The sequence below is a fragment of the Electrona antarctica genome, assembly GCF_951216825.1.
Source record: "Electrona antarctica genome assembly, chromosome: 14".
Lineage (NCBI taxonomy): Eukaryota > Metazoa > Chordata > Actinopteri > Myctophiformes > Myctophidae > Electrona > Electrona antarctica.
This window is the reverse complement of record NC_136795.1, coordinates 24,935,382-24,945,032: the sequence shown is the minus strand read 5'-3', so window position 1 is coordinate 24,945,032 and position 9,651 is coordinate 24,935,382. Positions and strand designations below refer to the sequence as shown.

General features: G+C 42.9%; 1 protein-coding gene across 1 annotated transcript; it reads left to right on the top strand.

Annotated features, from left to right (window-relative positions):
- Positions 1 to 1,609: 1,609 nt before the first annotated feature.
- Positions 1,610 to 8,115, top strand: LOC306936770 (mitogen-activated protein kinase kinase kinase 3-like). Its single transcript, XM_079520384.1, has 7 exons — positions 1,610 to 1,628; positions 1,738 to 2,026; positions 2,574 to 2,719; positions 3,302 to 3,427; positions 4,355 to 4,481; positions 5,125 to 5,302; positions 7,540 to 8,115. Exons 2-7 carry the CDS (start codon positions 1,747 to 1,749, stop codon positions 7,763 to 7,765), a joined length of 1,083 nt encoding a protein of 360 aa, XP_079376510.1. The 5' UTR covers positions 1,610 to 1,628; positions 1,738 to 1,746; the 3' UTR covers positions 7,766 to 8,115.
- Positions 8,116 to 9,651: the final 1,536 nt, after the last annotated feature.

The window sequence follows — 9,651 nt, the reverse complement described above, 5'->3', positions numbered from 1 at the left end:
GTCTCCAGCCAATCTCAAAGAGCCTCCTGGAGAATGCTACAAGGATACGCACTGTCGATTTGATCATGCAGACGTACCCCACTAAGACAACTCAGATCATGGTGAATGTTCTGAAGAAGATACCCAGGCATGATCTAGTGGAGAGGTTTACAAACCAATCAGAATCGGGTAAGTGAAGTTACAGTACATGTGGGACAAAACGATAACGATAACGAGGGCAACGGGAGGCTGACGGGCTGACTGGGTCTGTTAGTGGCTGCCCCAGCCTCGAAGACGTGTTTTTTGTGGATTTTGTGTGTTTTGTGTTATATTAAAAATGATTGCATCTTTGTGGTGCAATTGGCTGCCGCTGCTGCAGCTGTTACTCAAAAACTATAACTAAGTGGAAAAAGCGGCAAAATAAAAGATGCAAGACCGGCTCAGATGCAATTTCTCATGTTTATTTGAGAATGCTGACACGTTTCGGCAAGCAGCCTTCTTCAGAGCAGATTAAAAAGACATACAAACACACTCGGTCACTTGTTGGAGCGCCTGGCACCACTCAACCCTTGCAGCTCTGGGGGCAAATATTGACCAATCAGAACAGGGAGCAGAGCTAAGTCACTTTAATGAAGGACAAGGATTTTCAACCGAGTCCAGTTAGACTCTGTATGACAAATTGTTCAAAAGTAATAGGAAATATTGAACAATCAGAATAGGGCTCCAATGAAGGATAAGGACTCAATTTAATCAAGTGACGAGACTCACAAGTCTGTATATGACAAAGCATTCAAAAGTTATGGCAAAAATAGGAACTATCAAATATCAACCAACCAGAAAGGGGCAGGATTATGTAACACCAATGAAGGACTCTGATCTGATTCCAATGATACCACCCACAAGCATGTATGGCGATCAGCTGAAAAGTTAGGCTACATAGAAGGAAAAAAAGGGCTTGACGTACCTTGTAGATTGGCTAGATTCACTTCCTGTTTGTAGTGTCGCCACGGTCACACTATTTTAAGAAAAGTCATGCTTTTGATTTCATCGTTAAGGTCTTTTGTACAGTGAGCGAGTTTGAGGCGGATCTGCCAATCCTCCTAGGATGAGTTCTTTGAAGTACAATCCGTGAAAATAGGTTGAAATGCACAAAAAACGCCACTATAAATTCTAAATGGCTGACTTCTTGTTGGCTTTAAGTCAACCAATTTTCATAAATATGTGTGGAACCATATTGTGGGGAAAATGTGTAAGTGGCACTTTCAAGTATCTCCCCATTCCATAAAATGTCTTATGTGATTGTCAGATGTGCCTCATACAGAGAAGACCATGGTTTCAACTCATGTAGAATCTACATGAGTGGAAACCATGGTCTTCTCTGGATGAGGCACATGGCTGAGGACCCCCGGAAATGCTTTGGCCATGTAACCCGACCCACGCCCCCCCCTCCCCACCCCAATACAAACTGACCGCAAAAATAACCTTAATAATAGAGAAAACATATCATAAATGAATACTGAAACCAGATATAATCATTAATCATTAAGGTAATGTATGCATGTACTATGTAAACTCTTCATTTCTATTTTCCAGCCATTCAGTTGCAAAATAAATCTTCTTTTGAAACCCCTGATGTAGATACTGTAAAGGTAAGTTTACTGGCAAATAGCAACTCAAAATAAGGTGTCATTGTTACAATTGTTGCATATTGGGAGAAAAATAATAATATATACTGTATACTGCTACTCATTTCTATAGGGCTTGTCTATGGAGATATTGGTCGCCAACAAGGTGAAACTTATTGAGTGGCTCAGCTCAGATCTCCACATTGTACAGCATGCACAATCGGATGGAATTATTGATAAAAGACTTTATAGGAAACTGATGGATATACCACAGAAAGAAGTTGCTTGTATTACACTTATTGATACAATTATTACTAGAGGAGAGGAAACTTCATCTCAGTTTCTTGAACTTCTAAAGAAACCTGAGATTCTTGACACGTATCCACAACTCAAGGAATTGGATTCTTCTTTTGCACTGCCAGGTAAAACATTTTTGTATGTGTGTGTGTGTGTGCTGGGGGGGGGGGTATGTAATGTTTTGATTTTATGTTTCTTAGTTATGAAATGCACCTTGCAACACAACACAGACCTTAAGAAGCTGAACACCCTCAAGTCTTTATGGCAATCTGCTCAAAAGTTACATAGAAGAAAGGAAAAACTTGACCTTCGTAGATCGGCTATCTAAACAAGGACCTTTGACACTTTGGCCATGGTTACATACATTTATTAAAACTCACATTTTTGATAACTTCTCATCATTAAGGTCTCTTGTGTACGCTGAGTGAGTTTGAGGTGATTCTGACCATCCTCCTAGTCGTACGATCTGTGAAAATGGAAGAATGGGCTAAAACGCCACTATGAAATATCAGAATATAGGGTGGGGTCAAGTAGCTCAAATGAAGGACAAGGACTCTCAACCGAATCAAGTGGCTCACAAGACTGTACGACAAAATGTTTAAAAGTTAACTGGACTCCCTCCAGAGATTGTGCCCCACATTTAGTATGCTCACCTGTCTGGTGTTTCCACAGTTCCACCGGTGCTGGAGAACTGGCGACAGGGAAAGCTTCTGGGGAAAGGGGCGTTCGGAGAGGTCTACCTCTGCTATGACAACACAGGCCGAGAGATGGCTGGCAAACAGTTGCCCATTGATTTTACAAGTGAACAAACCTCCAAGGTGAGAGACTTTGTTTGCAATAAATACTGTACCTGGTCACAAATAGTATAGTTCATTTTTTAAAGGTTGTCTATAATTTAGGAAAAGGTGAAGGTAAGCTAAAAATCACTCCTGTGTGAAGTGAGGGGTGCTAATATAATAAACTTTGATTGATTGATTGATTGATTTATTAACAGTTTGCAGAATTACAGTACATTTCAAGTACAACTCAATACAACAACTGTGAGTGGACGACACCATAAAGCATTACACTTGTTTACAATAGGGCCCACCATTTTCAATTCATCAAAACTCATTGATTAGGTGATGTAATGGTGATATAAAACAAAGGGTGCAAACACAAACATTAAACGCCATTAACAATAAATACACAATATGACGTAATGAGGCACGTAAATGTTCCCTTCATTGACAATGGCGTTTACAAACATTGAACTAAAGACAAACATTAAATGTCTGTCTGTCTGTCTGTCTGTCTGTCTGTCTGTCTGTCTGTCTGTCTGTCTGTCTGTCTGTCTGTCTGTCTGTTTCTCTCTCTCTCTCTCTCTCTCTCTCTCTCTCTCTCTCTCTCTCTCTCTGTAGACGGTGATTGCTCTGGAACGTGAGATAGATATCTATAAGAAGATGCGTCATGACAGAATTGTCCAGTACTACGGATGTGAGCGGGTCCAAAATAAACTCATCATTTTTGTTGAGTTTATGCCTGGGGTGTGTAATGGGTTTATTTATTACATACATATTTTAGGTAGGTAGGTACTTGAGGGGAAAGTAAGGTATAGCCTACAGCAGCTCTCATAATCAGACAAGAAAAAGAGACATCAATAAAAGCCATTGAAAGAATAGTCAACCTACAATACTGAAAAACAGTTTAAACACCACAAGAGTCTGGTGGTTTGAATTCAACATCCCCCATCCTAATCAATCCGATCAAGCCAAACAGTCTTATTGAGGCAGGCAGAAAACATCTCCTATTGCGCTCCTTCTCGCAACGTAATAGTTTGTTGCTAAAGGAGCTTCTCTGCCCTGCCAGTGTCATGTAAGGGGTGAGAAGGATTGTCTATATCGCCCAGGAGTTTAGTCTTCATCCTGCCTTTGGCCACCTCCTCCACACTGTCCAGGCCAGGTTTGTCCCAAAAGAAATTGCAATAGTAATCGTTCAAGGTTTTTATGATCCATAGGGTCATCCAAATACAATTGTTGTATTGAAAAATTGTGGATCATGGTAAATTCAGGGGTTGGAGTACCACTAGGGGTTATTCATGATTCTGAATTTTTGCACGAAAAACACTGCTTCGGCTAAAAACCGGCCATAGCCGTCATCACAAATGTGATGACGTCATCACATTTGGGCACATTTGTGCAAGTGGCTATGGCCCGAATTTAGCCCAAGGAGTGTTTTTCGTGCAACACGAATGCTTGGAATGGTTCAGAATCATGAAAATGGAATAGCCTACATATACAATCATGAAATGGTATTGTCCAATACTGCCATAACACTCTACAATAGATAGAGCTGTCACCCTACCCTGTAAGTTGTAACATTAATAACATTAACAACATTAGTAAATCATGTATCTTGCTTATAATATGAATCTCTTTCTCTGCCTTTGTCTGTCTTTCTATCTTTCTCTCCAGGGTTCTATATGGGACCAAATAAAGGTCCACGCTCTGACAGAGAAGGAGACAAGGAAATATACCAGACAAATCCTTCAAGGAGTCTCCTATCTGCATAGCAACAAGATCTCTCACAGAGACATCAAAAGTAACTCCAAAATGGCCAGTGTGCAGCACACACACAAGTGCAATAATATTACATTAGTATTAGCCACATAATTACCGGATGACTGGGTCAAATTTTCGACTTAATTTACACAGGAATACATATTTAATATTTTCATGCAATTTAAGCTCTGACATAAGTGTATGTAGCCTGGTATTACCAGATTGCTACTGTGGCTTTTTACACATTTAGAAAAATAAATCAACTGAGGTTTTTGCCTTCTAGTGAAAAAACAAAATAACTGCGAAGGCTAACTCTGTTTGAAGTTGGGACACACCTGCTCTCGTAAATGTCCTAACAACACAACACATAACAAACACATTTTTTGAAAGATTAAAACAATAAAATAAAATGAAATAAATGAAAAAAACTAAATACGCATTAGAAGGACAATATCAGTCACCAGAACCAAGGACGGGTGACGGATGTTCGATGAATCTATCATGGTTAAAATGGAGTTTGAATTGGGTTTGTACAAGAAGGGAGCATGTCTGATAAAAAATAATATTAAATATAAATACTGAAGTCACAAGTAGATGATAAATAAATAACCTGACAAAAAAATATAATAATAAGTAAATAATGAATGCTGGCGTGGAATGTATCTTGTATTCCTGTCCTCCAGGTGCTAATGTCCTGAAAGACGCTGCTGGGAATGTGAAGCTGGGAGACTTTGGATCCAGCAAACTTATAGAGGACACCTCCAACTCTGTAACGGGATTCGAAACTAAAGCTGGCACCTCCTACTACATGAGCCCAGAGGTCATCAAGTCCGAGCCCTATGGACGAAAAGCTGACATCTGGTAAGCATGTGGAAACAACACTTATTTGAACGTACGTCTTTGGTGATGATACAACCACAATCAATAACATCTGGAATGGCCAGGGATGGGAATTATGTTTTCCCTGTGATTCTGAGAGTCTGGCTAGGCTGTGAGTCTGTGAATCTGTCTGTGAACAGCTAATTGCACAGCCGCACCAATCTGCGTGCAACTTTGCACACACACTCCCAGTAGAGTAGGCCAAGGAAGAACCTCCAGCCAAATTGTTCATATCGGTCACATGGTAGTACTACTGTATAAGAGGCAGATTTTGAACCTTAGGGCGTACAATGAAACATTTCCCCTCGCACTCCCCATATAGGCCACACCCAATTTAAACCATTTTGTTTGTCAAAACACACTTTTTGACACTACTCAGTGTTTTGTTAAAAACCTCTGTAATCGGTAATTGAACAATAACTATCTCTTGAATCATGTGATCAAGATTATTGCGACCGGAGGTCACAGTTAACACCTTAGAAGCCCGGAACTATTTAATCCATTTCATCCAGGGTGCCCATCATTTGTAGCGCACGGACCACTTTTACTGGCGCAACAATAGCCACACCACTCTAGAGTCGATCGACAACAACGGGAGGTAATAATAAATCTATCGCGACTAGCGACTGGACCGCTGAGCGCCGTCTAACACAGGATCTTTTTTCAGAATTAGACGGGATGATTTAGATCGGGAGTTATGATCGTTTTAAGATTTTCGTTTTCGTCAGCTAAACAGGCAGGGGAGATTTTCGATGACGTGTCACTTTTTGACACGTCATCGGATCGGGCAACAAGCGATCCAAGGCTCTAGAGCGATGCGAACGGTTTTGTTTTCATGAATCTCCGTCCTGTTTATCAATCTCCGTGTTGGGCACTTGACCATGACCTTGAACTTGAACGGAGAACTCCGGCTTGGACATCCGAGGTGTTAACTATGAAACCTTCGTTTTTGACACCTGACCCACAATCCCCGTCACTCTGTGACGTCACCTAACTCAGCTCCCCGTCGCTCACCACAGGGCCCAGGCAAGCCCCCAGGTCATCGTGACATCACGTGACATCAGCCCCCTGGTCACCCCAGGCAAGCCCCCAGGTCATCGTGACATCACGTGACATCAGCCCCCATATATGGTGCCCAGGTCATTGTGATTTATTTGTCAAAGTTCATCCCATGCCAAAGCGACCTCACTCGCCCAGCAGTCTGATGTCACCCAGGCGGATGCGTGCACATGCAGTATGACCTCCACACTCTCACGGAGGAGACTGCCGACGAGCGGCACCGTCGTCTGGCCAGAACTAGAGTTTAAACTATAGTTCTCAACAGGCCCGAAAATTAAGGCCCGGCCCTACCTGGGCCCTCATCAAACCCTGTACATTCAATACACTGCCCCCGCTACAACCCGGAGATCAATCTCCATATATGGAGCTGACCTGTTCTGACATTCCATATCTTGATCTGACCTCATCACACCCTGTACACTCAAGATACGGCCAGTGCACGCGACCTCGCCCTTTAGGGCGACGTCGCTTCTCGCCCTCAGGCGTCTTACTGGTTAGATTTTCCATATTCCATTCAGATTGGATACTATTGGCAGTTGCCCTACCCTGTTTTGACAAAAGTCATGATGACAAAATCATATGATCTGATTTGAATCACACATTGAGAAGACTTAAAACAACGCAGAGTCAAATGTGATTTCACTTCCACCCATAGGGGGCGCCAGGCCCATAGGGGGCACCAGGCCCATAGGGGGCACCAGGCTACAAATGTCACCATAGAGTAATAAAGGATATAGTGGACAGCCCCGCCCTCTGCTATTCATTCTTGTGTACATCTTCCCATATATAGGTATATAGGTAGATGCCCCTTTCGGCTCTGGAGCGTATGTGCTCAAGGGAGGGCAAAAAATTCCCGAGATTCCTTGCGAAGCCCCGCGGAAGCATGAGCGTGCGTCACAGAGAGCATGTTCGGGTCTGTAAGTTCCGGTGATTGACGTAGCGTGCCTTCCACTCTTCCGGCGTACTTCCTCTCCCAGTGTAAATTCCTCCGCCCTCCCATCGACACACATCGCTCCAACGAACTGCAGTTTTTAATATCTATGCATCTTCCTTGTGTCCTGATGGCTAAACCCCACCACTGGCTGGGCAACTTGGCCGAGGAGAGCGCTTTTAGTTACAATTTTGTAATAACTCTTAATAATGCATGTTATGTCTGCCAGGAGTGTTGGCTGCACTGTTGTGGAAATGCTGACCCAGAAACCTCCGTGGGGGGAACTTGACTGTTTTCAAGCCGCGTTTAAGATTGCCACGGAGCCCACAAATCCAAAGCTTCCTGAGGAGGTGTCTGAGGACTGCAGGGACTTCCTGCGGCAGGTGTTTGTGGAGGAGAAGTCGAGGCCGACTGCAGAAGACCTTCTCAAGCACCCTTTTGTTCAAGTTGACTGAACATTCTAGGCTAGGGGTTTTCAGGGTTAGGTTTTCTGTTCAACTATTCAAACTATCAACTGATTATGATTGCTTTTAGCTTTTCCTGCCTTTTATTGTATTTTTCATATTAAATTTGTTTCTGGTAGATTTGATATTAAAGAAACTGCCATGGGTAATGTTTGATTGTTTTTTAAGTTTTCAACATGAGTAAATAGCTCCTTAATTCTCTGGTGATCGGCGACGGACGGCAGTAGGCCTACCCACTGACATCTACGTTAATTACGTTATATTATTGTGCTCCATTCCTTTATTGTTTATTATTCATTCCATTCATTCTGTTCTGGTTGTGTCTTAAATAAACGTCTGAGGTCCGACGTTTGTGTATGATTTATTTTATATACTTTTATTGCAAATTTTTACATTTTATCAGACGGGCTGGGAGGACTTTCAGAGTGATGGAGGCAGACCTAAGAGACCGGGTGGGAATGTTGACGTGGACAAGGTCAGACAGGTATGGGGGGCGAGGTTATGGATGGCCTTGAATGTATGGAGGAGGATCTTGTAGTCGATACGGTATTTGATTGGGAGCCAGTGGAGATGGTGTAAAACAGGGGTGATGTGACTGATGACAGGTTCTGGTGATGATACGCAGCAGCATTCTGGACCAGTTGGAGTGTATGGAGAAGTTTGTGGGGGAGACCAAAAATAATGGAATTACAGTAGTCCATGGGCGGGAGGTGACGAGAGAGTGAACCAGGATTGCGGCACTGTGGGGGGTGAGTGAGGGGCGGAGGCGGTTGATATTTCTGAGGTGGAAGTAGGCGGACCGGATGGTGTTGTTGATGTGGGTGTGGAATGATGAGGTACTGTCAAGGACGACACCCAGACTCTTATCCTGAGGGGAGGGGGAAACCGACTTGAATGTGAAACTGACTTCTTCAAAATTCTGTAGTATTATTAAAAGCACAAGGTTGTGTGTGGGTCTGGTGATTGGGAGACAGGGGTTCAATCCCCGCTCCTGCACATCACTACAATCTGGTGTAGTCGGCAGGATTTAGAGTGCTGGGATCCTTGCGTGAGGGACATGAGGGAAATGAGGGACATGAGGGACATCGTCTGTGCCTGGTGGTCCTCGGTGTGAAGCGTGAACCACGAGGACTCGCTCCAAAAAGACTCGGGGGGCATTGTAGGAGTTAGGTTGTGAAACTGCAACTACTGAAACTGTAACAGGCTCAATAGTTGGACACATGACATCCAAGTAGTCACTAGTCGGGATATTACATAAATACGGTAGCTAGAAATAGACATCTCTTCACCAATGTGTCTGTCACCAAAAGGTGTCCAGTAACACATTTCAAAAAGGTGATTCAATTGCCCTAGGCCTAGGGCAGCGGTTCCCAAACCTTTTTGGCCATGCACCCCCTGTTACCTTCCCGACCTATAAGCTGACGCACCCCCCCACATGGAAATAAAAATTACATAAGCTATATATAGAGACATATATTTAATATGTATCCACATATGCACATATATGAACCTGAATATGGCATATATATGCAGCATAGGCATACTTGCCATATATTGGCATAATATGTTAATATACAGGAAACAGGTGGTCAAAATAGGTGATCTTGTCTCGCTGTCTAGGCTCCTAAACACTGGGGCCCCCCAGGGTTGTGTCCTTTCTCCACTATTATACTCATTATATACTCATTTCTGTCAATCTCATTTTAGTACAGTTATGATGTATACATTTGCTGATGACACATCTTTAGTAGGTCTTATTACCAACGAGGATGAATCCGACTACCGCAGAGCAGTAGAGGAGCTGGTGAGATGGTGTGAGAGTTACAACTTGATTCTAAACATCTCTAAAACCAAAGAGATGTTCATAGACTTTAGGA

What these genes read in the sequence shown, in the direction of transcription:
- LOC306936770 (XM_079520384.1), top strand. Translation starts at nt 1,747, where the DNA reads ATGGAGATATTGGTCGCCAACAAGGTGAAACTTATTGAGTGGCTCAGC. An exon ending in CAAGTGAACAAACCTCCAAG is followed by an intron (nt 2,720 to 3,301) that starts GTGAGAGACTTT and finishes CTCTCTCTGTAG; the next exon opens with ACGGTGATTGCTCTGGAACG. An exon ending in GGACGAAAAGCTGACATCTG is followed by an intron (nt 5,303 to 7,539) that starts GTAAGCATGTGG and finishes TATGTCTGCCAG; the next exon opens with GAGTGTTGGCTGCACTGTTG.